The 27,758-nt window shown below is 53.6% G+C and overlaps 1 protein-coding gene across 1 annotated transcript in view; it reads left to right on the plus strand.

The window, feature by feature from the left end:
- LOXL2 (lysyl oxidase like 2) overlaps window positions 1-27,758 on the plus strand; it is a 58,900-nt gene that overhangs the window by 20,343 nt on the left and 10,799 nt on the right. Inside the window, exons 4-8 of the mRNA XM_071579081.1 lie at window positions 8,942-9,153; window positions 17,436-17,658; window positions 20,694-20,877; window positions 23,701-23,852; window positions 25,454-25,621. Of these exons, the coding sequence (XP_071435182.1) occupies window positions 8,942-9,153; window positions 17,436-17,658; window positions 20,694-20,877; window positions 23,701-23,852; window positions 25,454-25,621 (939 nt within the window). The remainder of the gene's footprint in view (window positions 1-8,941; window positions 9,154-17,435; window positions 17,659-20,693; window positions 20,878-23,700; window positions 23,853-25,453; window positions 25,622-27,758) is intronic.

Consider the following 27,758-nt stretch of genomic DNA (forward strand, 5'->3'; position numbering starts at 1 on the left):
AGGATTGCTGAGCTTTGGGGTCTCTTGGCTGTGGGTTTGCCCCTTGTCTCTGCTCAGATGAGCCCAGAAAGGGGAGGGAGAAGGTTCCAGGAGGGAAGGGAGCAGAGTGTGACCCCTCAGACCGCCCTGAGCTGTTTCCTCCACTGATGTGCTGTGGCCAAAGGTACAAAAAGCAGAATAAATCAGTGCAGAAGGACTGGTGGTTGCTCCTCCGTTGGTGCCTTCAGGTTCCTTCCTCCTCTGCCAAAGCCTGGGCTGTTCCTAAGCCCTTGCAGGATGCCAGAAATCCAGTGATTTAATGTGTGTTCCCAAAGCTGGGAGCAGGGAATGCCATTCCTGCTTTTTCACACAGTACTTTCAGTCTCTTGGTGTTACCCAGACCCACCTGTGACTCCTTTCCTGGGCTGTGCAGCAATTTGGAGACCACATTACTAATTCCTACCCTAATATATTTCTTAAATAAATGCACCAGAGGTATTTGATTTAACACATTCCCCCCAAAAAACATCCTTAACAAAATATTTGTCCACCTCCTTCCTCCGTGTGCACCCACACAGGCTTCAAACAGGAGCTACTCTAAATATATCGAATTTCTGCAGCTTTTAGAGGTTCACAAATAGTTCTGGTCCCTGAGCCCAGCCTGGGGCTTTGGCCAGACAGTGGGGACAGGAGGTCTGGCTGAACACACCAGGCTGGGCTGCTATTTCTGGCCTTCATTTCCCTTCTGGGTCTATGGGAAGGATTAAAAAAAAAATCTCCCTTCAAAGCTTTGATTCTGTCAAGTTAAAAGTGGGTTGAACCATCCCTGGGAGTGCCCAAGGCCAGGTTGGAGCACCCTGGGCTGGTGGAAGGTCCCTCTGCCCATGGCAGGGGGTGGCACTGCTTGAGTTTTAAGGTCCCTTCCAACCCAAACCATCTTGGGGTTCCATTTTATCCATTTTTTTTCCCAAAAAAGGCTCTCCTGCAGTTGGGAGGTGCAAGGAGGGCAAGAAGGGCAGTGCCAACCTCTGTGCCCCCTCACCAGGGGAATCTCCCTCTCCCTCCAGCTTTTTGCCTGAGAAATCAGTGGAGCTACAACGACCACGAGCCTCGGGCTGTGTGTCCTGCAGCTCTCAGGAATGTTGGCCTATAAAAGGTTTATTTGCCTGTTTGTTATGACAACAGAGTTTCAAAGGCTGCGTTTCTTTCAGGCAGACGGAATTTCTTTCCCCTCCGCCTGTAAATGTTTATTTCTCTCAAAGAAACCCGAGTGCAACATGAATTCCGATGCTTTGTGTGCCCAGAAGGGTCTTTAGCACCTCTTCACTCCGCACAAATGTTAATTAAGGCCATTTTGGGGTAATCCACGGCTGTGATTTCAGAGTGAATGTGATCATTTCTACCCGCATCCCTCGGGGGTTGCTTTGTGGTGGTTTGTGGCACATCAGAGTGGTGGGAAAGGACCCAGGAGGGGTTGAGTTGGGTTGGATTGAGTTGAATTGGGTTGGGTTGGGTTGGGTTGGGTTCAGCTGGGTTGAGTGGGGTTGGGTTGAGTTGGGTTGGGTTCAGTTGGGTTGAGTTGGGTTGGGTTGAGTTGAGTTGAGTTGGGTTCAGTTGGGTTGGGTTCAGTTGGGGTTGGGTTGGGTTGGGTTGGGTTCAGTTGGGTTGAGTTGAGTTGAGTTGAGTTGGGTTGGGTTGAGTTGGGTTGGGTTCAGTTGGGTTGAGTGGGGTTGGGTTGAGTGGGGTTGGGTTGAGTTGGGTTGACAGGAACCTCAAAGACCATTTTTCTGTTAAAAGATTTGACTTCTGCCAGGGCCAGGGTAGGATCGTTTAGTGCACAAGGTGGTGATTGGTCAAAGGTTGGATTTGATGACCTTGGAGGTCTTTTCCAATCTAATTGACTCTGTGATTCTGATCTTCTTCTGTCTGTGGTGGTCAGGCCATGAATTTGTCCAGCTTTGTCTCACCCAGAGTGTCTTTCAAGTTGAAGGAAACAGGGAAAGTCAAAGCTCTGCCCATCACAAGCCCCTGAGATGTTCCCAGGGCAGAGCAGGACCCTGCACAGCCTGAGCCTCCCTCCCACCCTTCCCAAAGGTTCTCCAGAGTTCAGAGCTCCTGCTTTGCTCCCAAAGCCTCTCAAAGTTTCAGAGCTCCTGCTTTGCCCCCAAAGGTTCTCCAGAGTTCAGAGCTCCTGCTTTGCCCCCAAAGCCTCTCCAGAGTTCAGAGCTCCTGCTTTGCTCCCAAAGCCTCTCCAGAGTTCAGAGCTCCTGCTTTGCTCCCAAAGCCTCTTCAGAGTTCAGAGCTCCTGCTTTGCCCCCAAAGGTTCTCCAGGATCCAGAGCTCCTGCTTTGCTCCCAAGGACCCTCCAGGTTTCAGAGCTCCTGTTTTGCTCCTTGTTGGTGTCCCAACGTTTCTTTTCCATGTCCCAGCATTTCCTTTCCATGTCCCAGCCTTTCTTTTCCCTGTCCTGCTCCCCCCCTTTGCCCTGGCACTGAGAAGGCTCCACTGAAACCTTTCCCATTGTCCCCTTTTCTCCTCCCTGATCTGCCCTGACTTTGCCCCTGGATTGTGAATCCTGAATTGGTCCCTTTTGTGCCTCTCAGCCCCAGGTCAGAACGACCTCCTGTCCCCAGGACAGAACAAGCTCCTGTCCCCAGGGCAGAACCTGCTCCTGTCCCCAGGCCAGAACCTCCTCCTGTCCTCAGGCCAGAACCTGTGCCTGTCCTCAGGACAGAACCTGCTCCTGTCCCCAGACCAGAACCTGCTCCTGTCCCCAGGTCAGAACCTGCTCCTGTCCCCAGGTCAGAACTTGCTCCTGTCCCCAGGACAGAACGAGCTCCTGTCCCCAGGTCACCCCTGTCCTGCAGCATCTCCTGTTTGTTCAACAGCTGGGACAGACTCAGCTCCAGATGTTGAAACCCAAACAGATTCCACCCAGCCTGGAAAAGAGACATTTTCATGGGAAACAACTCGGTGGCTGAGGCTGAAGTTGGAAGTGAGTGGAGGTTTAAATGGAGGAGAGAAGGTGCCTGTGGGATGAACAAAGTCCATGGGTGAAGATTTTGGGTTATGTTCTCAACTGAAGAGATAAATCAATTTATTGTTGAAGTTTTAGCCTCAATTCTTGATGTTTGGAAGCCAAGAGATCCTGGAAAAAAAAAATCAATTTATTGCCCAAGTTTCAGCCTCAATTCTTGATGTTTGGAAGCCAAGAAATCCTGGAGGAAAAAAATCAATTTATTGCCCAAGTTTCAGCCTCAGTTTTTGATGTTTGGAAGCCAAGAAAACCTGGAGCTCTATTTTAAATGAAAAATTATGTTATAAATATATTTAGCATTTAAGGGGCAGGGGGATAGGTCAGGCTTAAGGAGGCAAAGAGCACTTTGAGTGGCTCCTGGGGAGTCTTAAAGCAGGAGGGCAATAAATGTTGACCAGTCAGACAGAGAAATTCCAACTCCAGGAGCTGCTGAGTCACCTCCTGCAGCCTGTGGAGCTGCCCTCGGGTTTCCAGGAATGGCATCTTCTCCCTGCCTTGATTCCTGAGCATCCTCAGGGCTCCTGCAGAAGGAATCTGTGGCTTTGGGAACTGGGGGAGGTTTGGGAACTTTGGTGGAAGCCAAACTGGGAGCTTTGGGTCGGGTTTTGCCCTCGGATCGGGAGCCTGGGGAAGTGTTTGGTTCAGAGGGTGGAAACAAAAGCCACTGAGGCTCCTGTGCAAACTTTCTGAGCCAGGAATCCTTTTGTGAGGGCTCAAAACCAATCCCTCTCCCTTTGCTGTCTCTGGGCAGGCCCTGAGTTTGCTGAGCCTGAGAGAAAGAGGTTTCATAACCGAGCTTGGAGTGTTGGCTTTGCCCAGGATTTTGTGTCCAGGCTGGAGAGGAGCAGCTCAGCAGCTCCTGGATGTGGCTCCTGGCAAGGGGAGCAGCAGAGCTGAGGGGAACACAGGCCAAGGTGGAATCAAAGAATCAAAGAATCACAGAATGGATTGGGTTGGAAAAGCCCTTCGAGATCATCCAGTCCAACCCTTGATCCAACCCCACTGTGATCACCAGCCCAGGGCACTCTGTGCCCTCTGTGCCCTGGGCTGGTGATCACAGTGGGGTTGGATCAAGACCTGGTGGATTCTCCCTCAGTGCCACATCCACAGAATCCCAGAATGGATTGGGTTGGAAAAGCCCTCCCAGATCATCAAGTCCAATCCTTGGTCCAACTCCAGTCCCTTTACCAGATCATGGCACTCAGTGCCACGGCCAAGCTCAGGTTCAAACCCTCCAGGGATGGGGAATCCACCCCCTCTCTGGGCAGCCCATTCCAATCCCTGAGCACTCTCTCTGCAAAGAATTTCCTCCTGATCTCCAACTTCAATTTCCCCTGGCAGAGCTTGAGCCCATCGTGCCCCCTTGTCCTATTGCTGAGTGCCTGGGAGAAGAGACCAACCCCCACCTGGCCACAACTTCCCTTCAGGCAGTTCCAGACAGTGCTGAGGTCACCTCTGAGCCTCCTCTTCTCCAGGCTGAACACTCCCAGCTCCCTCAGCCTCTCCCCACAGCACTTGTGCTCCAGTCCCTTCTCCAGCCTCGTTGCTCTTCTCACTTGGGTTGGAGGAGACCTCTGAGATCATCAAATCCAACCCTTGATCCAACCCCACTGGGATCACTCTGGCACTCTGTGCCCTGGGCTGGTGATCACAGTGGGGTTGGATCAAGACATGGTGGATTCTCTGTCCCTGGAGGTGTTTCAGAGGACACTCAGTGCCACATCCAGTCCCTTCTCCAGCCTCGTTGCTCTTCTCTGGCCCCGCTCCAGCCTCTCAATCTCTTTCCTCAACTGAGGGGCCCAGAACTGAACACAACACTCAAGGTGTGGCCTCCCCAAGGCAGAGTCCAGGGGAAGGGTCACTGCCCTGGGCCTGCTGGCCACGCTAGTTTTGAATCATTTGACTGAGTTTTTCCTCATTTTTGGACTAATTTCGGTTGTGGCTTGTTGGAATTCCTAGTTGAGATCATAAAATCATGGAATGGTTTGGGTGGGAAAGGACCTTAAGGATTATCTTGTTTTACCCCCATCTCCCACTTGCTCCAACCTGGCCTTGGACACTCTCAGGGATGGAGCAGCACAGCTGCTTTGGGAATTCCATCCCATTCCCTCCCCACCCTCCCAGGGAGGAATTCCTTCCCAATATCCCACCTCTCCCTTCCCTCTGCCAGTGGGAACCATTCCCTGAGCTCTGTCCCTGCACTGACATCCCTCTCCATCTTTGCTTTGAGGTTCAAGCCCAGCTCTCTCCTGCCCTCAGAGAGGTTTCCTTGTTGCAGGTTCTCCTCTCCCTGTGTCCCTCAGGGGGATTTCAGGAGCCTGGAATATTCTTGACTCCTGACATCCCTCTCCATCTTTGCTTTGAGGTTCAAGCCCAGCTCTCTCCTGCCCTCAGAGAGGTTTCCTTGTTGCAGGTTCTCCTCTCCCTGTGTCCCTCAGGGGGATTTCAGGAGCCTGGAATATTCTTGACTCCTGACATCCCTCTCCATCTTTGCTTTGAGGTTCAAGCCCAGCTCTCTCCTGCCCTCAGAGAGGTTTCCTTGTTGCAGGTTCTCCTCTCCCTGTGTCCCTCAGGGGGATTTCAGGAGCCTGGAATATTCTTTGCTCCTGTGGATCTGTTTTCACCATCACCCAACTGTTGGAAGATGAACCATTTCACTGTGGAACAGTCTCAGTGTAACAAAACCTCTGCAGCAAAAGGAAACCACTCAGATCTCCAGGAGTTATTGGAGAAAAGCTCTTGGCAGTCCTTCCTCCCTGAGAAACCCCCAATATTCTTATTTTACTCTTTAATTTTCCTGTGTAAAGCTGAGCCCTGCAGTGGGTTGAGTCCCTCTCAGGGGTTTTGCTGTTTGTTCAGACTCTCCCAACTGTGGGAGTGGAAAAAAGGGACCAGATGGGGGTTGGTTTTGCTCTCAGCCAGATCATGAAAACATCTTTGTGGTCTGGTAGAACTATCTGGAGATGAACACCCTCCAGGGAATGAAATGATGCCTCATTTCTTTCTAGTTGGCTCTTTTTTTTTTTCCTCTTTCTTGGCAAATGCAGACAAAAAACACCATGACAAAAGAGTTGGATTCACGGAGCAGTCCCAAGTTGGAGCAGGATTTCCTTTTGTGTCTGTGTCAGCACCTTTGTGAGGTGGCCCAGTGGCCCTGACAAGGTTTGCTCAGGTCCAAGAGCAGGAAATTCTCTTTACATCTCATTTGTCACTTCTGTGAAATGACCAGCAAAGGCAACTCATCAGTCAGAGGAAAAGCCATTCCCAAACATCCAGCCTGGATGGGGAAACTGCAGGAATCTTGAGTGCCAGAGCAGGTCTGGGGCACCCCACTGGGTCAGGGCACCCCTGGGTGCTCCTGCAGTGGGCAGAGCTCTTCTGGACATGGGGGTAATTACAGAAGTAATTATAAAATTAACAGGCAAATCCCAAGAATTCCCAGTGTTCTGGTTTCCAGGGTTACACTGGGGGTGGCTCAGGGATGCTCCAGCTGGGCTGGTGAAGGAGGAATTCCAAAAGGAGCAACCGGTGGTTGGTGTGGAACTGTTGCAAAATGCTGACAATTAAATAAGAATAATTGAAAAAACAACAAAACCTCAAACAAACAGAAAAAGAGTTAAAAAAAAAAGCAGGAAAAGGAGATGGGGAAGACTTGAGTGAGTGGTGTGGGTGAGGAGGAGATGCCACCCCCTTCCCCAGCTCCTTCCCCAGCCCCTTTCCCTGTCCCATTCCCTGTCCCTTTCCCTGCCCCATTCCCTGCCCCATTCCCTGCCCCTTTCCCTGCCCAATTCCATGTGCCATTCCCTGCCCCATTCCCTGCCCCTTTCCCTGCCCCTTTCCCTGCCTCATTCCCTGTCCCATTCCCTGCCTCATTCCCTGTCCCTTTCCCTGCCCCATTCCCTGTCCCTTTCCCTGCCCCATTCCCTGCCCCATTCCCTGTCCCTTTCCCTGTCCCTTTCCCTGCCCCATTCCCTGCCCCTTTCCCTGTCCCTTTCTCAGCCCCATTCCCTGTCCCATTCCCTGCCCTGTTCCCAGCCCCTTTCCCAGCCCCATTCCCTGCTCCAGGAGGTTGTTCCCCCTTCCCTGGGCTCTCTCTCTGTTGCATCAGCACCGGTGAAGCATCTGGGGAATGGCTGAGCCACGTCCTGAGCAGGACTCGGCATGTCCTGCTCTGACCTCGTGGCCTTCCCCACCCCTGGGAGCTGCTCTGGCCCTTTGGAGCTCCAGGCATTTGTCCTTTCCAAGCCGTTGAATCCCCAGGGAGGGGAGGATTCCTCAGTTCTGATGTAACCCTGAGCACACCACGTGGGTTTGGACAAGACCAGGGCTGTTGGCAGAGGGTAAATCCATTTTTCAGGAGCTCTTTGGTGGCTGCCACAGAGGATATTTTGCAGCTCTGGGCTCTGTGCCCTCACGTAGCTCCACATGTGAAATCCATTCCACCCTCATGACTCATTTGCTGTCCCAAGTTCTGCCTCAGCTGGAGGAGGAACCAGAGAAATGCTGGAGTCAGCACAGAGGGATCCCAGATTCCAGCTGGGATGGGCAGTGGCTCCATGAAAACCCCGGAGTTCTCTCCACCCTGAGGGATTCTGTGCTTAAGTTGGGCTTAGCAAAGCTGAGCTTGGTTTGCTTCCACAGGAGCTGGGACTAAATGAAGGTCACTGAGCTGCTGAAACAACCACTGGGGTGAATTTATGTTAAAAAGATCTTTTCTAAAATGATGATGCTGGTTTGGTTTGTTTTTAATAAGAGAATCCTCTTGGCAGGATGGAGGGGGGGGTTGCACAAGGTGCCAGCAAATCCCAGAATGGGTTGGGTTGGGAGACACCTCAAAGCCCACCCAGTGCCACCCCTGCCATGGGCAGGGACACCTCCTACTGCCCCAGGGACACCTCCCACTGTCCCAGCTGAGGCCACACCTTGAGTGTTGTGTTCAGTTCTGGGCCCCTCAGTTGAGGAAAGAGATTGAGGGGCTGGAGCGGGGCCAGAGAAGAGCAATGAGGCTGGAGAAGGGACTGGATGTGGCTCTGAGTGTCCTCTGAAACACCTCCAGGGACAGAGAATCCACCATGTCTTGATCCAACCCCACTGTGATCACCAGCCCAGGGCACAGAGTGCCAGAGTGATCCCAGTGGGGTTGGATCAAGGGTTGGATTTGATGATCTCAGAGGTCTCTTCCAACCCAAGTGAGAAGAGCAACGAGGCTGGAGAAGGGACTGGAGCACAAGTGCTGTGGGGAGAGGCTGAGGGAGCTGGGGGTGTTCAGCCTGGAGAAGAGGAGGCTCAGAGGTGACCTCAGCACTGTCTGGAACTCCCTGAAGGGAAGTTGTGGCCAGGTGGGGGTTGGTCTCTTCTCCCAGGCACTCAGCAATAGGACAAGGGGGCACGATGGGCTCAAGCTCTGCCAGGGGAAATTGAAGTTGGAGAGCAGAAAGAAATTCTTTGCAGAGAGAGTGCTCAGGGATTGGAATGGGCTGCCCAGAGAGGGGGTGGATTCCCCATCCCTGGAGGGTTTGAAACTGAGCTTGGCTGTGGCACTGAGTGCCATGATCTGGTAAAGGGACTGGAGTTGGACCAAGGGTTGGACTTGATGGTCTTGGTGGTCTCTTCCAACCCAATCCATTCTATCATTCTAAGTCAACCTGACCTTGGACACTCCCAGGGATGGGGCAGCCACAGCTTCTCTGCCCAACCTGTGCCAGGGCCTGCCCACCCTCCCAGGGAGGAATCCCTTCCCAATATCCCACCCAATGAATGAATAAATGAAGCCATTCCCCTTGTCCTGTCCCTCTCTTTGCCTCCCCATTGCATCTCTCCCCACACAGCCCTGAGCCTGCCCAGAGCTCCCTTTTGGTCCTGCTTTGAAGCTCCACCAGCAGCCTCCTCACCCCCAGGGTGATTCTCTGTGTCCTCTTCCTGCAGAACATGCACATCCAGGTGGAGGACATCCGGATCAGGGCCATCCTGGCCACCTACCGCAGGCGCGTCCCCGTCACCGAGGGCTACGTGGAGGTGAAGGACGAGGGCACCTGGAAGCAGATCTGTGACAAGCACTGGACCATGAAGAACTCCAGGGTGGTCTGTGGCATGTTTGGCTTCCCCAGCGAGAGGAAATACAACACCAACGTGTACAAGTAAGGGCAGAGCTTTGTCTGAGCCACAAAGAGTCTGAACACTTGGGTTGGGTGACACCAGAGGGCTTGGGGTGGAGAAACCTCCAATGGCTTCATTGTGCTGCCACCCTGGGCTCCTCCTCTGCAGGGCACAGGGGACAGCAGGAGACACCTTCCTCTGTCCCAGGTTGCTCCAAGCTGGTCTTGGACATTCCCAGGGATGGGGCAGCCACAGCTCCTCTGCCCAACCTGTGCCAGGGCCTGCCCACCCTCCCAGCCAGGAATTCCTTCCCAATATCCCACCTATCCCTGCCCTCTGGCAGTTTGAATCCATTCCCCCTTGTCCTGTCCCTCCAGACCCTTCTAAACAGCCTCTCACTGCTCATCCCATCCCACCCCAAAAAGGCAGCAACAGGATCAGTTGGGAATGTTGTGGAAGCTCCAGCTGGAATCAAAGGAGCCTTCCTTGTTCTTCCTGGCCCAGGTTCCTCCTTCCCACTGCCACGTGGGTTCCTGGTCCACACCCCTCAGGACATGATTATCCACCACCAGCTGGAGGATTTGTGGTTGTCAATGGACAATTTGCCCAGGGAGAACAATTCCCTGGTCATCTCCCACTGCTTTGGATCCCAGTTCAGCTCCTCCAGCAGCTCCTGAGAACCCCAGGCAGAAATTCCTCCACCTGGGGGACTTTGTCCTTTAAATCACGTTCAGAGCTGAGTGCTGAGCCCAGAAGTGCCTCCATCCTGCTCTTCCCAAAGTTCCTCCTGCCCGTGCACCCCACGTGGTGCTGCTGGAAGGACTCAGAGTGGAGCAGTTGTGATTTCAGGGCTCTTTTTCTCCCTGTAGTTGGAGGCTCCTTTAAATGAGGAAAGCAGCAATCCAGAGGGGGAATGTTGTGTTTTCCAGAGCTGCATTTCCTCTTTCTTGGAAATCAGCAGCTCTGACCTTTTTTTCTTGTCATTGCTTGGATTTTGTCACCAGCTGTGACAAAAAACCAGATGCAAAAAACATTTTTAGTGAAATTCTCCTTCCTTTCCTATGCTGTGACCTGAGGGGGGGGGTGGGAAAGCATCTCCTGGGTGAGGGGAGAGCAGAATTCCTCAGGCAGGAGCTGAGCTTTTCCTGCTTTTCCTGTGGAATTGCTATTTCTGGAAGCTCCCTCTGGCCCTGCCTGGCCACGTGTCAGCTCTTTCATTAACACATCCTGATCCTTGGGTTGGAATGGTGTAAAGCCACACAAGGAATCTGAAATAAGGAATTTTGGTCTCAGGATTCCCAGGGAGACTCAGAACTGCTCAGAGTTTGCCCCTGGACACCAGGCTGGGGAATATTTCCTTCCATCAGTCCCTCAAACTCATCTCTGAGATTCCCATCCCTGCAGCAGAGCAGGAGCAGGGAATAAATCACTTCTAGGATGACAAAGTAGATTTTTTTTTTCCTGCTTCCACTTGTGATGCTTCCAAGAAAAGCATTAAGTGGAGCAGCTGGAACCATCTGCCTGGAATAAAAGGGTGTTTGGTGCTTCTCCTGTCCCTTTGTGCTCCCAGAGATGGAAAATCTGAGGCAGGGCTGGGCACCATCAGCTCAGCATGAGAATCCCACTGGGAATGTGCAGAGCTTCCAAATCCCAGCCTTGGGCATCTCTGCTGGTTGTTGAAGACCCTCAGTGCCCCAAGTCCTGCTGTTTCCATCCTCACTGGGCTCCTGCACCCACAGATATTTTGGAATTGCTGAGTTTTATCCCAGGGTGAACAAGACAGGAGGGCATTTTATTGGCCTTGTAAAACTTTGGCAGTTGGGGAGTTATTTTGTGAGCAGAGTTTCAAAGCTGGGGCATTGTGGGCAGATCCTTCATGTGCCACCAGCACTAACTGGTCACCTTAGAGGGGATGGAAACTCCCAGTTTGGGCTGGGAATGGCTCTGCTCCCTGCCTGTCCCTGTTGGTTGGGAGAGGGAAGGGCTCACCCTGCCTGGTCCCTGCTCAGTGTTGTTTCCCTGCTCATCAAACTCCTTTTCTGCTGGTAAATCCTCCTCCCAGTTCCTGCTCTGGCTGGAAAAGCAGAGCAGAATTTAATGGATTTTGCTGATGGAGAGAGGAGAAAATTGGGATCAGGATGCCCGAGACAGCTCCAGGATGCTCCATCCAGTGTCAGTGCCTGGGAAGGATTTCCCAGTGGCTGCCCCATCCCTGGGAAGGATTTCCCAGTGGCTGCCCCATCCCTGAAAAGGATTTCCCAGTGGCTGCCCCATCCCTGGAAATATTTTCCCAGTGGCTGCCCCATCCCTGGGAAGGATTTCCCAGTGGCTGCCCCATCCCTGGAAAGGATTTCCCAGTGGCTGCCCCATCCCTGGAAATATTTTCCCAGTGGCTGCTCCATCCCTGGAAAGGATTTCCCAGTACAACCAAGCTCAGTGTTGTTTCCCTGCTCATGGACCTTCTTCAAACTCCTTTTCTGCTGGTAACTCCTCCTCCCAGTTCCTGCTCTGGCTGGACAAGCAGAGCAGAATTTAATGGATTTTGCTGATGGAGAGAGGAGAAATTTGGGATCAGGGATGCCCGAGGCAGAGAGATGGACTTGATGCCCCCTCCCCATGTGAGTGTGACCCCTCAGAAACATTCTCCACTGAGATCAGCTCAGTTGGTTAAACTTGGCTGTAATAACACCAAGGTCATGGGTTCAATCCCCTGTGTGGGTCATTGACTGAAGAGTTGGACTCGATGATCCTTGGGGGTCCTTCTGACTCAGAACAGTCTGGGATTCTGTGACTTGTATTGTATTTATCCTCCCCCAGACACTGGTTTGGATGAGGAGAACATCATGTCCTCCTCCTGCCACTGGTTTGAGTGAGGAGAACATCATCTCCTTGAGATCAGCTCAGTTGGTTAAACTTGGCTGCAGTAACACCAAGGTCAGGGGTTCAATCCCCTGTGTGGGCATTGACTGAAGAGTTGGACTCGATGGTCCTTGGGGGTCCTTTCAGCTCAGAACAGTCTGGGATTCTGATAAGGAAGGGAGGGAGAGAAGGTTGTGAGTCCTGAATATCTTCATGGGAGGAAGAGACCCTGAGATCAGCTCAGTTGGTTAAACTTGGTTGTAATAATGCCAAGGTCAGGGGTTCAATCCCCTCTGTGGGCCATTGACCTAAGACTTGGACTTAATGATCCTTGTGGGTCCTTCCAACTCAGAACATTCTGGGATTCTGTTATTCCTCATCTCTCAGGCTTTGCTGGCTCGTTTGTGGATCCCCTTCCCCTCAAAGCAGATCCTTTCCCTCTCCTGCTGCTCAGCTGGGAACAGATTCCTGCTGGGCAGCACTTCCAGTGCCCCTTCCCACATTCCCAAAGGGCAGCCCTGCCTGCTGAGCTTGCAGATCCTCCTCTCCTGCCCAGGGCTGGGAGGTGGAACAATCTGCAGATGGATCTTGCTGAAAGAAAACAACTGAGTTCATGGTTGTCCCAGTGCCAGGGTTTGACTCCTGAGAGCAGCTCAGGCTCTGGGGCTGACAGAACAATTTATGGGAGGAAATGAAACCAAGCTCAGTGTTGTTTCCCTCCTCATGGACCTTCTTCAAAGTCCTTTTCTGCTGGTAACTCCTCCTCCCAGTTCCTGCTCTGGCTGGACAAGCAGAGCAGAATTTAATGGATTTTGCTGATGGAGAGAGGAGAAATTTGGGATCAGGGATGCCCGAGGCAGAGGGATGGACTTGCATTTTTGAGGAATTTTTAATGCCTTTTTGAGGCCTTGGAGCTTTGTGGTTTGTCAAAGAAATGCTGGAGGAGCTCAACAGCTCCAGGATGCTCCATCCAGAGTCAGTGCCTGGAAATGATTTCCCAGGGTCTGCCCCATCCCTGGAAAGGATTTCCCAGTGGCTGCCCCATCCCTGGGAAGGATTTCCCAGTGGCTGCCCCATCCCTGGGAAGGATTTCCCAGTGGCTGCCCCATCCCTGGAAAGGATTTCTCAGTGGTTGCCCCATCCAAGAAAGGATTTCCCAGTGGCTGCCCCATCCCTGGGAAGGATTTCCCAGTGGCTGCCCCATCCCTGGGAAGGATTTCCCAGTGGCTGCCCCATCCCTGGAAAGGATTTCCCAGTGGCTGCCCCATCCCAGGGAAGGATTTCCCAGTGGTTGCCCCATCCAAGAAAGGATTTCCCAGGGTCTGCCCCATCCCTGGAAAGGATTTCCCAGTGGTTGCCCCATCCCTGGAAAGGATTTCCCAGTGGCTGCCCCATCCCTGGGAAGGGTTTCCCAGTGGCTGCCCCATTCCTGGGAAGGATTTCCCAGTACAACCAAGCTCAGTGTTGTTTCCCTCCTCATGGACCTTCTTCAAACTCCTTTTCTGCTGGTAAATCCTCCTCCCAGTTCCTGCTCTGGCTGGACAAGCAGAGCAGAATTTAATGGATTTTGCTGATGGAGAGAGAAGAAATTTGGGATCAGGGATGGCTGAGGCAGAGAGATGGACTTGATACATTTTTTGAGGAATTTTTGATGCCTTTTTGAGGCCTTGGAGCTTTGTGGTTTGTCAAAGAAATGCTGGAGGAGCTCAACAGCTCCAGGATGCTCCATCCAGTGTCAGTCCAAGCAGCACCTCCCAGTTTAACCAGTTTGCTCATCCCACCTCAAACCTGCCCAGGTGTGTAGGGCAGTTCATCACTCCAGTTCTTGTTGTGGAAATCCTCATGGTTTGGCTTCTCCCAGGAAAAGGCAGGAAGATCTGAAGGGCTTTTTTCCACCCTCTGGAAAAGGATCTTTCCCTGAGATCCAACCTAAGCCTCCCCTCTCACCCAGCAAAGCTCCTTCAGCCAAACCTGAGCCAAACCCACAGCCCTTGGGCTTCACCCCTGCTCTGTTTCAAGCTTTTCTGTGCTGAAAATCCATCTCTCCTCACCACTAGGAACAGTTTAACTCCAGCCTGACCTGCAATTGGCTGAGCTCTCCCAGCCAGGCTGTTCATTCCACCTCTGACCTCGCTCTTGGCTCCCACTGAGAGGACTTTACACCCTTTCTGTGCCAAAACCCAACTGGCCTGAGCTTCTGCCTGCAAAGATCACCTGCATTCTGCTTTTCATACATCTCTCTCTTCAGTGTGGGGAAATGAGGTGGGGTTTGATGTCTTCCCAGCCTCCCAAGGGCTGTTAATACCAACCAGATGTTAATGCCTCATGAGTTTCCAGGATGAGGTCATTGTTTGCTATTCTGAGGCATCCCCATCATTATTTCTCTAAGACAGGCTGTCTCTTGTCTGCTTTGGAGTTCAGGCAGCTCTCTGGGCCTGTCTGTGGAGGGTGAAAATCTCCTTCAGGTTCTCACTCCCACCCTGAGCCCAGCTGAGAAGTGGCTGGTCCTTTGTGCCTCCCTGGCTTTGTGGGTTTATTTTTTAAGGTTTTAATTCTCTGTTCCCATTTTCTGCTCCCTTTCCCTTGGCTCAGGGTCTTGACATGTGGGTCTTGACAGGGTTTTACCCTCAGGATGGGCAGGATCTCAGCCCTGCTCTCTCCATTCCTCCCAGCCCTGCTCTCCTTCCTTCCCAGCTCTGCTTTCCTTCCCAGTCCTGCCCTCCATCCTTCCCAGCCCTTCTCTCCATCCTTCCCAGTCCTGCCCTCCATCCTTCCCAGCCCTGCTCTCCATCCTTCCCAGCCCTTCTCTCCATCCCTCCCAGTCCTTCTCTCCATCCTTCCCAGCCCTTCTCTCCATCCTTCCCAGTCCTGCCCTCCATCCTTCCCAGCCCTGCTCTCCATCCTTCCCAGCCCTGCTCTCCATCCTTCCCAGTCCTTCTCTCCATCCTTCCCAGCCCTGCTCTCCATCCCTCCCAGCTCTCCATCCCTCCCAGCTCTCCTTCCTTCCCAGCCCTGCTCTCCTTCCTTCCCAGCCCTGCTCTCCATCCCTCCCAGCTCTCCTTCCCTCCCAGTCCTTCTCTCCATCCTTCCCAGTCCTGCTCTCCATCCCTTCCCAGCCCCAGGAGGGATGGAGAGCAGGGCTGGGAAGGGATGAAGAAGGAATGGGAGTCTGGAGAAGGGCTGGGAGTCTGGAAAAGGACTGGGAGTCTGGAGAAAAGTGTTGGGAGCCTGGAGAAGGAATGTGAGCCTGGAGAAGGGCTGGGAGCTGGAGAAGGGCTGAGCTGCTCAGCAGAGCTCAGTGAGCAGGAGGGGAGAGGAGAGTCCCCCCAAACCTCTGTGACTCTGCAAATCCCCCCTCCAAAGGTGGGAAAACCTTGACCTGTGCAGTTTAATCCCCAACCAACCCCCCTGGAAGGCTCTTTGTGCCCTCCCAGCTGCTCTCCAGGCCCCCAATCCTGCAGGGACATGCTGCAGTTCCCCAGAATTGGTGCTTTCCCTCCCAGCAGTTCCACCCCCTGGCTGTGCCCTTTGTCCCAGCTCATCCCTGGATCCCTGGGATCTGGAGCAGCACTGACATCACCCAAAGCCACCTCAGATCCCACCAGGGTGTTGCTTCCTCTGTGCCTGGATGTGTTTTGAACTCCCAACATCCCCCTTTTGGTGACAATCTGACCCACATTTATTGTCTTGTTGACTTGCAGCTCCTGCCAGGGCTGAGCTGGATCCCTGGATTTCTGGATCCCTGGATTCCTGGATCCTTGGATTTCTGGATCCCTGGATCCCTGGATCCCTGGATTCCTGGATCCCCAGATCCCTGGATCCCTGGATTCCTGAATCCCTGGATTCCTGGATCCCTGGATTTCTGGATTCTTGGATCCCTGGATTTCTGGATTCCTGGATCCCTGGATTTCTGGATCCCTGGATTTCTGGATCCCTGGATTCCTGGATCCCCGGATCTCTGGGTTTCTGGATCCCTGGATTTCTGGATCCCTGGATTCCTGGATCCCTGGATCCCTGGATCCCTGGATTCCTGGATCCCTGGATCCCTGGATCCCTGGATCCCTGGATTCCTGGATCCCTTCCCTTCCCAGTTTCTCACACGTGCCTCCTCCTCCTCAGGAGAGGCTGGAGCAGCTCCAGGCAGCCTGGGGGAAGCAGCAGGAGCTGCTGCCAAGCTCCTGTGCTGGGAACATGTCAGGGAGGGAATTGCTGCTGATTTCAGACTCGGGGTTGTTCACACTGAGGCTTTGGGAGAGGCTGCAGAGCCCTGGATTGTTCCCAACCTGCCCCTTCCCAGCTGCCAGCAGAGAAGGGAGAGGATTTCTGGGGCTCTCCAGGTCAAAGCCAGCCCAGTTACCTGTCCTGGTTTTGCCCTGCTGTTGGAATGAGCTGATCCCAGCAGGGATTTCTGCTGGGGCTGCTCCCGTGGCTCAGACTCTCATTTTCAGCTCCTGCATTTACTCCCAGCTCGATGATCTTGGAGGCCTTTTCCAACCTTAATCATTCCATGATTCTCAGTGACACCTCAGCACAGTCCTGTGTGTTAATGGATCAGCCTCCAAACAATCCCATTCAATCTCAGTTTTATTTCAGCCCCCAAACGATCCTGTTCAATCCCATTTTTTTTAGCCCCCAAACAATCCTATTTTATCCCCATTTTTATTTCAGCCCCCAAAAAATCCTATTTTATCCTCATTTTTGGCCCCCAAACAATCCTGTCCCATCCCAGTTTTATTTCAGCCTCCAAACAATCCTATTTTATCCTCATTTTATTTTGGCCTCCAGACAATCCTGTTCAATCCCAATTTTATTTCAGCCTCTGAACAATCCTATTCCATCCCAATTTTCTTTCAGCCCCCAAACAATCCTGTTCAATCCCCATTTTATTTCACCCTCCAGACAATCCTGTTCAATCCCCATTTTTATTTCAACCCCCAAACAATCCTATTTTATCCGCATTTTATTTCACCCTCCAAACAATCCCATTCAATCCCAATTTTATTTCAGCCCCCAAACAATCCTGTTTTATCCTCATTTTTGGCCTCCAAACAATCCTATTTTATCCCCATTTTATTTCACCCTCCAAACATTCCCGTTCCATCCCCATTTTATTTCAGCCCTCAAACAATCCTATTTTATCCTTATTTTATTTTGGCCTTCAAACAATCCCATTCAATCCCCATTTTATTTCACCCTCCAAACAATCCTGTTCAATCCCCATTTTTTTTCAACCCCCAAACATTCCCGTTCCATCCCCATTTTATTTCACCCTCCAAACATTCCTGTTCAATCCCCATTTTATTTCAGTCCCCAAACAATCCTGTTCAATCCCCATTTTATTTCACCCTCCAAACATTCCCATTCCATCCCCATTTTATTTCCAGGCACTTTCCCCCCCAGCCACCCCCCACCAGTGCAGGTTTTCCGGATCCCTGATTTCCCAGCTCCCTTTTCCTCCCTCCAGGATGTTTGCCAGCAGGAGGAAGCAGCACTACTGGCCTTACTCCATGGAGTGCAGTGGGAACGAGGCTCACATCTCCAGCTGCAAACTGGGCACCCACCTGGCAGTGGACACGGGGAAGAATGCCACGTGTGCCAACGGGCTGCCCGCCGTGGTCAGCTGTGTGCCAGGCCGTGCCTTCGCCCCCAGCAGCCACAGCGGCTTCAGGAAAGCCTTCAGGCAGGAGGTGAGCAGGGGCAGAGCCCACCCGTGCCATGCTTGGGGTGGGAGGGCACCTCGGGGGGCATCTCATGCCACCCCCGTGCCATGGGCAGGGACACCTTCCCTTAGAGCAGGTTGGTCCAGCCTGGCCTTGGGCACTTCCAGGGATGGGGCAGCCACTGGGAAACCCTTTGCAAGGATGGGACATGCACTGGGAAACCCTTTCCAAGGATGGGGCAGCCACTGGGAAACCCTTTGCAAGGATGGGGCAGCCAATGGGAAACATTTTCCAGGGATGGGGCAACCACTGGAAAGTCCTTTCCAGGGATGTGGCAACCACTGGGAAATCCTTTCCAGGGATGGGGCAGCCACTGGGAAACCCTTTCCAGGGATGGGGCAACCAATGGGAAATATTTTGCAGGGATGGGACATCCACTGGGAAACCCTTTCCAGGGATGGGACAGCCACTGGGAAACCCTTTGCAGGGATGGGGCAGCCACTGGGAAATCCTTCCAAGGATGGGGCAGCCACTGGGAAATCCTTTCCAGGCCTCACCAGCCTCACAGGGAGGAATTCCACCCTGATATCCCACTAACCCTACATGAGCTGGACCAGAAAAGCCCTGGGGGTGGAACTCTGAGCTGCAGGACCTGAACACCTCGTGCCAACGTCCCCTCTCGGTATTCCCACCTCCCTGCAAGCCCAGTTGAGCTCCTATCCCAATAAATTCCTGGTGCCATGGCACGTTTGCAGGCTGGGAAGGGTGGCAGAGTGGCACAGCTGGGAGCAAGGAGTGAGGAAATGCTCAGGTGATGCTGGAGCTGCTCTGCCCCAGCCTGGGGAACTCATGCCCAGCTCTCCTGGGCTTTGCTGTTCCACAGGCACGTCAATCCTGCTGGCTTGTTTTGCCCTGTGCAGGGAAATCAGTTGGCATTTCCTCTCCCCCTGGGCAAGGAAATGCCCTGGGAGCCTGGGCAAACCCAGCCCTCAGGAAGGCTGCAAAGCTGTGTTTGTTTAGTCTAGAGAGGAGAGGGCTGTGAAACCCCTGAGATATGCAAAAGTCTTGGAAAACAACCCCAGAGCTGGTTGTTCTCGGGGTGAGTGGAGAGGAAAGAACAGCTTAACGTGCAGCAAACATGGTTTAGGTGGATGCCAAGGGGAATTTTCCAGCTCAGCATTAGGATACAGGGATGATTTGGGAATTCCAGGGGTGTTGGGGAGGCTTGGTTGGAGTTGCATCCCCAGCCCTGGAGCTGTGTGGGTTTAGGAGGGTCTTTGGGATCTTCCCAGGTGCCAACACTTCCCAAGACTGCTGTGGTGGGAATGGTGCAATCCCTGCCTGGATCCCAGGCACGAGAGCTTGAAGGATTTAGGCCTGAAAGGTGAAAGGTTTTGTAAATCATCCCTAATCTCCTGAGCCAAGTAATTCCTTAAGCCTTTGGTTGGGCTCTGGATGTCCTTTGTGTGACCCCAGCCTGGAGAGCTGGACATGCTTCCAGCTGGAAAAGTTCAGGATTCTCAGTGTTCCCAAAGCTCCAGCTCTGCTGCAGCACCACAAGCACCTCTCAGGGGCAGCAGCAATGGGCAGGGTGGGTGATTAATAGATAATAATAAAGAATATAAAACCAGAGAGGAGTGAAACTGGCCCTGCCTCTCTGCTGTGCCCTCCTGGCTGTGATCAGCCCCATCTCTGGTGTCACTGGCCAGGACTGAGCACACAAGTGGCTTCTTTGGGTGGCTTGAGCTCCACATTGGTCCTGGATCAAGCCAGGAGGCTGGTCTGGAGATCTAGGACAAGGTGGGGACAGGCTCAAGCTCTGCCAGGGGAAATTGAAGTTGGAGAGCAGAAAGAAATTCTTTGCAGAGAGAGTGCTCAGGGATTGGAATGGGCTGCCCAGAGAGGGGGTGGATTCCCCATCCCTGGAGGGTTTGAACCTGAGCTTGGCCGTGGCACTGAGTGCCATGATCTGGTAAAGGGACTGGAGTTGGACCAAGGGTTGGACTTGATGATCTCAGAGGTCTCTTCCAGCCCAAGTGAGAAGAGCAACGAGGCTGGAGAAGGGACTGGAGCACAAGTGCTGTGGAAAGAGGCTGAGGGAGCTGGGGGTGTTTAGCCTGGAGAAGAGGAGGCTCAGAGGTGACCTCAGCACTGTCTGGAACTCCCTGAAGGGAAGTTCTGGCCAGCTGGGGGTTGGTCTCTTCTCCCAGGCACTCAGCAATAGGACAAGGGGGCACGATGGGCTCAAGCTCTGCCAGGGGAAATTGAAGTTGGAGAGCAGAAAGAAATTCTTTGCAGAGAGAGTGCTCAGGGATTGGAATGGGCTGCCCAGAGAGGGGGTGGATTCCCCATCCCTGGAGGGTTTGAAACTGAGCTTGGCCGTGGCACTGAGTGCCATGATCTGGTAAAGGGACTGGAGTTGGACCAAGGGTTGGACTTGATGATCTGGGAGGGCTTTTCCAACCCAATCCATTCTGTGATTCTTTGATTTTATGGATGTGGCACTGAGTGAGAATCCACCAGGTCTTGATCCAACCCCACTGTGATCACTCCGTGCCCTGGGCTGGTGATCCCAGTGGGGTTGGATCAAGGGTTGGACTTGCTGATCTCAGAGGTCTTTTCCAACCCAATCCATTCTATGATTCTTTGATCTGAATAGCAAATAAACCCATTTAGTGGCAGCCAGGGGGTCAGAGACAGGTGCTGGCAGGCTTGAGGTGATCTCAAACCACCTTCAAGACTCCCAAGGGATGTGAGAACTGGGATTTTCCCTGCCCAGCCCCTCCTGAGTGCAGCAGCAGCAGCAAAAGCCTCCTAAATCCAAGCACTAAACCTGCAGAGCACTGAGATGCCTTTTTTTGGTTCCTTGCCCACGTGCAGGGAGGTGCCAAACACCTGCCAGGAATGAGCAGATCAGGATCTCCTTCCATGTAGCACTTCCAGCCATGGGAAGTGTGTAGGGGGGGTTGTTTTAAGGCTGGAATTCTGTCCCAGGTTTTGGGCACAGCTTTTCTTACCATTCCCAGGCTGTGGTAACTCCATCCCTGCCTTGTGTCTTCCAGCAACCCCTGGTGAGGCTGAAAGGAGGAGCCAACACCGGTGAGGGACGAGTGGAAGTGCTGAAGAACGGGGAGTGGGGGACAGTCTGTGACGACAACTGGAACCTGGTGTCGGCCAGCGTGGTGTGCCGAGAGCTGGGCTTTGGCAGTGCCAAGGAGGCCATCACAGGGGCAAGGCTTGGCCAAGGTGAGGCAACCTGCAGCTCCTTGGCCACCTCCTTCATGAGTGTGGTGGTTTAAAGGTGAACCTGCAGGAGAAACGAACCCAACACAGAGATTATAAATCAGAGTTACAATTTAATAACAACATTCCAATCAATGCAGTGGCCCAAAGAGAAATTGGGTTTAACCCCCAAGCCCAGCAGTCTAACCCAGCCCCCTGGGGCACAAACACAGGGGGGTTTGGTGGCCCCTGTGCTGAGCCCCACATTTCAGCATTTCAGCAAAGCCTGAGCTGCTCCTCCAGGAGGTTTAATGAGGATTTGATGAGGAATGATGGAGGGAGGTTTGGTGAGTGATTAGAGGCTGATCAGCCAATCAGGGCACTTTGGGGACATTGTGTGCCCAGGGTTGTCACCAGAGCAGGTCAGTGCCCTCAGTGGGCAGTACTGAGGGTGGGTATTCCCATGAGGATGAGGAAGGGCAAAGCTTTGGGGCAGAGCCCTTTCCTCTGAGTGTTGGGGGCAGTTCCTTGGCTGCTTTACCAGGTTTATTTTAGTGACAGTCTGTGCTGGTTTAAAGGTAAAACCTGCAGGAGAAATGAACCCACCACAAGAGAGATTATAAATCAGAGTTACAATTTAATAACAACATTCCAGTCAATGCAGTGGCACAAAGAGCAATTGGGTTTAACCCCCAAGCCCAGCAGTCTAACCCAGCCCCCTGGGGCACAAACACAGGGGGGTTTGGTGGCCCCTGTGCTGAGCCCCACGTGGTTCCCCCGAGGCCAAAGGCAAAGGAGGGGACAAAGCTGTTGGTGCAGATGATGGCAGAGTCTGGTGGAGAGGGGGGGGCTCCTCCTGTGCAGGGTCTGCTCCTGCTCTGGATGCCAGGAGTGGTGCCAGAGGTGCCCAAAGGCCAAGATTGTCTCCCCTCAGGTTTGGGTGGGAGCCCCCAGTGCCTCCCCCAGGGCAGGGAGTTCCAGCCTGGGGGATCTGACTCTGGCACTCAGGGGGGATTTTGGACTCGTTGCTGGCCCCTGAGCAGAGCTGAGCCCTCAGGTGGGTGTGGAGGTGCCAAGGAGTCCCTGCAGGGCAGTTCTCCCAGCTCCTCTGCCAGGCTTCTTTCCCAGCCAGCTCCCAGCCTGAGGGCTCAGCTGTGCCCTGGGCAGCTGCTGCCAATGGGCCCTTGGGAACAGTTGCTGGGCAATGGCCCAGAGGGTTTGGAATGCCCAGCTTTGGGCACCCCCACACTGGGACAAACTGGACCCACCTGCTCAGCTGGGACAATGAGACAGGACAGAGGGTGTTTTTACTGGAATATTTATTTTGTGGACCAGGAATTTCATCTGTCACCTCAACAAGTTTGGAGTCCAGGAGGCCAGACTGGAATATGTGACTTAAAAAGATGTTCAAGATTCCTTGAGAGGAGTCTAAGGAGATGATGAGTTTAACCTTTTGCTCAGACAGCTGTTCCACTAATTAGTTCTTCATTATCACATCTGTTGCTCTAAAGGTCCCTCTGAGTCCCCCAGAAGCTCATCATGGGGTAATGCATTACTAGAAGGTTCCTGGCACAAATCAGCCCTGGAGCCAGACTTCAAACGTTCCAATTTAAGCCAGAACACTAATTTATCAAGTCATTTCTAAGCAGGGCATTTGAAGAGCTCAGAGCCAGGTTTGGGTTTGGATTTCCTGCGTTTGGGAGTTGGTTTAAATCCCAAAATGTGGGAAATGGTAACTCAAAAGGGAACTTACACCCTCTCCAACCACCTGGTGATTCCCACATCTTGCTCATGTGGTGGAAAACAGAAAGAGAAAGACACCAAACCCTTATTGTGGGAATAAAGGACTGGGTGAATCTCTCAGCATGGACAAGGAGAGGGAAGGAAACAACACGTGGTGTCCTGAATCTGGAAAGCTTCAAAACATGACCTGTGCACTGGATTTGCCAAAAATCCTCTTTGTGGTGGGATGAAACCTCCTGATGTGTTTAACATGGAGGAAACAGCTTAATGCCCATCATGGGGAGGAAGAGGCTGCCATGGGAGGGAGGGGAACATGGAACATGCTGTTCCCTTGGGTCTCCCACAGCCTGGAAACTCTGGGCAGCAGCCCCAGATTCCCACACACTTCCCTGTCTTCCTGCCCCTGTTAGAAGGATCCTTTGGGATGGCTGAGCTTCCCCATCATCTCACTGTGGGAGGAAAAGGAGCTTTTTTGGCCCCAAAGAGCTTTTTCCTCTCCACTCCGTGTCTGCCCTTTGGGTTGTTCCAGCTGCTTCCCAGGGAATCTGGAGCACCAACCTCAGCTTGGTGCTCCCAGATTTGTGTCCCAGGATCTCTGTGCTGTGGGAAATGACTGATATTCCCTCCTGTGTTGGAGCCCACCCCACCTGCCCCACATTTATTGTCCTGACTCCTCCTTCCATCTCTGGGTTTGTGGTTTCCTGTCCCAGCAAACGTGGCCACGTCCCAGTTAAACGTCAGAGCTTTACTGGGAGCAGCTTCCAGCACCCAGAGCCAGCCAAAAGGGCAGCAGTTGTGAATTCCTGCAGCTGAAGTTTGTCAATTATGTACCAGTGGAAACTTGGCCTTTGCTGGGCCTCTGCTGCAGTCCCAGAGAACACTGGAAGGAATTAAACAGTGAGAGTATTAATGATAATATCAAAGTTTTTTGGTTTCTTTTTCCGAGAGATCAGTGGGGTTTTTTTTTTTTTTCAAGGTGTTTTGAATTCTGGAGGCCACTGTGGTGTCTGCAGTGTGGGAATAACCTGCTGTTGGGTATTTCCTCCCCACACAGAAGCACTGGCAGAAAGTCAGGAGCCTTTTTCTGCTTCTTTTGCCCCCAAGGAATGGGTCCAATCCACCTGAATGAAATCGACTGCACGGGCTTTGAGAAGTCAGTGACAGACTGCAAGTTCAACACAGAGTCTCAGGGCTGTAACCACGAAGAAGATGCTGCTGTGAGATGCAACGTTCCAGCCATGGGCTTCCAGAACCAGGTGAGGAACAGGGGCCCCCATGCCAGGGCAGGTGTTGGCACCTTGGGGCATCACCTGCCCTTCCCTTCCAGTGCACAGCACTGGGGAGGAATCATTTCATCCAAACCATGAGGGTTTAATTCAGGTTTTAGCACCTGTGTTATTATTTAGGGCCAGAGAGGGGGATCTGCAGGTCCCCAGGGGACACTCTGGGCTTGGAGGTCCAGGAGGGAAAATGAGGAGGATGCTCCTTTTTTGTGCTGAGCTTTGAGCTCCTCTGAGCACAACAGAGATTGAGAAATGAAGAAAAAAAATGATGAAAAGACAAGGCTTGGAGCAACCTGGTCTGGTGAAAGGTGTCCCTGCCCATGGATGAGCTTTAAGGTCCCTTCCAACCCAACCATTTCATGGCTCTGTGGTAGCTGCAGAACCAGCCACAGGTTGGTTGAAAGCTCCTTCCAGAGCTCTCAAGGAGCAGAGAAGGGACATTTCCACAGTGTTATTCCTGCAGCTGGCACAGCCCCTTTGGAGCTGCAGGGCTTGGCTGGGCTGTCCTTGGTGGGAGATGAACCAACACCCAACATGATCCAAACTGAGCTGGGTGACCTCAGGCTCTCCAAGCCTTGAGAAGCTGTCACAGAGTGGCTGGAGAGCAGCCAGGGGCAAAGGGACCTGGGGGGACTGAGGGACAGGAAGCTCAACAGGAGCCACCAGTGTGCCCAGGTGGCCAAGAAGGCCAAGGGGATCCTGGCCTGGATCCAAACTAGCGTGGCCAGCAGGCCCAGGGCAGTGACCCTTCCCCTGGACTCTGCCTTGGGGAGGCCACACCTTGAGTGTTGTGTTCAGTTCTGGGCCCCTCAGTTGAGGCAAGAGATTGAGGGGCTGGAGTGGGGCCAGAGAAGAGCAACAAGGCTGGAGAAGGGACTGGATGTGGCACTGAGTGTCCTCTGAAACACCTCCAGGGACAGAGAATCCACCATGTCTTGATCCAACCCCACTGTGATCACCAGCCCAGGGCACAGAGTGCCAGAGTGATCCCAGTGGGGTTGGATCAAGGGTTGGATTTGATGATCTCAGAGGTCTCTTCCAACCCAAGTGAGAAGAGCAATGAGGCTGGAGAAGGGACTGGAGCACAAGTGCTGTGGGGAGAGGCTGAGGGAGCTGGGGGTGTTCAGCCTGGAGAAGAGGAGGCTCAGAGGTGACCTCAGCACTGTCTGGAACTGCCTGAAGGGAAGTTGTGGCCAGGTGGGGGTTGGTCTCTTCTCCCAGGCACTCAGCAATAGGACAAGGGGGCACGATGGGCTCAAGCTCTGCCAGGGGAAATTGAGGTTGGAGAGCAGAAAGAAATTCTTTGCAGAGAGAGTGCTCAGGCATTGGAATGGGCTGCCCAGAGAGGGGGTGGATTCCCCATCCCTGGAAGGTGTTTAAGATGAGACTGGACGTGGCACTGAGTGCCATGATCTGGTGATCACAGTGGGGTTGGATCAAGGGATGAACTTGATGATCTCAGAGGTCTCTTCCAACCCAGTTCCTTCTATGATTCCAAGCCCCCTGGGAGCTGCTTTCCCCCCCGTGCCACGTGCCCTGGGGGTCTCACTGCCCGGGGGTGTCTGTGCCCGCAGCTGCGCCTGAGCGGTGGCCGCAACCCCTACGAGGGCAGAGTGGAGGTGCTGGCAGAGCACAACGGCACCCTGAGGTGGGGCACGGTCTGCAGCCAGGACTGGGGCACCGTGGAGGCCATGGTGGTGTGTCGGCAGCTGGGGCTGGGCTTTGCCAGCCACGCCTTCCAGGTGAGCCCTCAACAACCCCCACCTGGGTCTGGGGCCCTTGGGGTGGGTTTGGGGCTCTGGGGGTGGGTCTGGAGGTGGGTCTGGGGACTCTGGGGGTGGGTTTGGGGTCCCTGGGGGTGGGTCTCAGGGCTCTGGGGGTGGGTCTGGGGGCTCTGGGGATGGGTTTGGGGGCTCTGGGGGTGGGTCTGGGGGCTCTGAGCATGGGTTTGGGGGCCCTGGGGGTGGCTTTGGGGATGCCACAGGTGGAGGAAGGTTGTTTTGGCAGCTGGGCTGGGCTTTTCCAAGTCCATCTTCCAGGTGAGCCTCTCAACACCCTCCACTTGAGTTTGGGGGATCTGGGGGTGGGTCTGGGGACTCTGGGGGTGGGTTTGGGGTCCCTGGAGGTGGGCCTGGGGACTCTGGGGATGGGTTTGGGGATGCCACAGGAGGAGGAAGGTTGTGCTGGCAACTGGGGCTGAGCTTTGCCAGCCATGCCTTCCAGGTGAGCCCTCAACAACCCCCACCTGGGTCTGGGGCCCTTGGGGTGGGTTTGGGGTTCTGGAGGTGGGTCTAGGGCAGGTCCCTTCTCCAAGCCTGTTCCCTTCTCCAGGGCTGGTCCAAAGGTCCAGGAGGAGGGTGGGGAGGCCCTGGCACAAGTTGCCCAGAGAAATTGGAAGTGTCCAAGGCCAGGTTGGAGCAACCTGGGCTAGTGGAAGGTGTCCCTGCCCATGGCAGAGGGTGGAGCTGGATGAGCTTGAAAGTCTCTTCCCACCCAGGCCATTCTGTGACAAAGATCAGTGACACACTCTGGGCTCGTGGGCAGATTCCAACCTATTCATCCTTATTTGGAGCCAGAGAGGGGGATCTGCAGATCCCCAGGGGACACTCTGGGCTTGGAAATGTGGGAGGAAGGATTCCCCTGGGTTCCTGCAGCTGATCCCCCAGGAGCTGAGAACATCCCCAGCCCTGAGCTTTGCCTTCCCCACCGTCTGGCTCTGTTGACACAGCCCTGAGAGTCCAGCAGGGAACAAGACATTTTTTCCTTGAGCTGAGACTGTTGGAATTCAGAACAGAAAAGGCCCTTATGCTGCCCCAGAGCAGGAGCATAAAGCCCCAGTGTGCAGAACAGGGCAGGCTGTGTGTGCTCTGCTGCTACCACAGCCCCTTGCCCTGGGGTTTCTTTTCCTGGGAATGTGCTCCCAGCTTTGACACTGGTGGATCTGATCTTATTTTTTAAGTTGTTTCTTCCCTCTCTCCACCTTTTTCCCAAGTTGTGCCCATCGCAGCTTTGCTGGGGTTTGGAGAGTTAATTATGGCTCATTCCCATGAATTTTGGGTGATTTCATGTGAATTCTGAGCAGGGAACTTCCTCAGGAATTGGAGTGACAGGACACACAGTGGATTCCACTGCCAGAGGGATATTAGGAAGGAATTCCAGCCTGGGAGGGTGGGGATGGAATTTCCAGAGAAGCTGTGGCTGCTCCAGCCCTGGGAATGCCCAAGGCCAGGCTGGAGCCCCCTGGGACAGTGGGAGGTGTCCCTGCCATGGCAGGGGGTGGCACTGGGTGATCTTCCACCCCAAAGCATTCCATGATTCCATGTGCTGGTTTAGATGGGATATTGGGAAGAAATCCCTCCCTGGGAGGGTGGGGAGGGCTGGGATGGAATTCCCAGAGAAGCTGTGGCTGCTCCATCCCTGGGAGTGCCCAAGGCCAGGCTGGAGCTCCCTGGGACAGTGGGAGGTGTCCCTGCCCAGGGCAGGGGGTGGCACTGGGTGATCTTCCATCCCAAAGCATTCCCTGATTCCATGTGCTGGTTTAGATGGGATATTGGGAAGAAATCCCTCCCTGGAAGGTTGGGGAGGGCTGGGATGGAATTCCCAGAGAAGCTGTGGCTGCCCCATCCCTGGGAGTGTCCAAGGCCAGGCTGGAGCCCCCAGGGACAGTGGGAGGTGTCCCTGGGACAGTGGGAGGTGTCCCTGCCCATGCCAGGGGGTGGCACTGGATGATTTTAAGGTCCCTCCAACCCAAACCATTCTGGGATTCTTTGATCTCCAAATCCCCCTCAACACCCGGAGTTGGGTTGGCAATTCCTGTCAGTCCTGGGACTCCTCAAATTCCTTGTTCCCACTGGCATTTCCAGCATGGCTCTACCTCTG

The sequence above is a fragment of the Pithys albifrons genome, chromosome 29 (assembly GCF_047495875.1).
Source record: "Pithys albifrons albifrons isolate INPA30051 chromosome 29, PitAlb_v1, whole genome shotgun sequence".
In the NCBI taxonomy this organism is placed as follows: domain Eukaryota; kingdom Metazoa; phylum Chordata; class Aves; order Passeriformes; family Thamnophilidae; genus Pithys; species Pithys albifrons.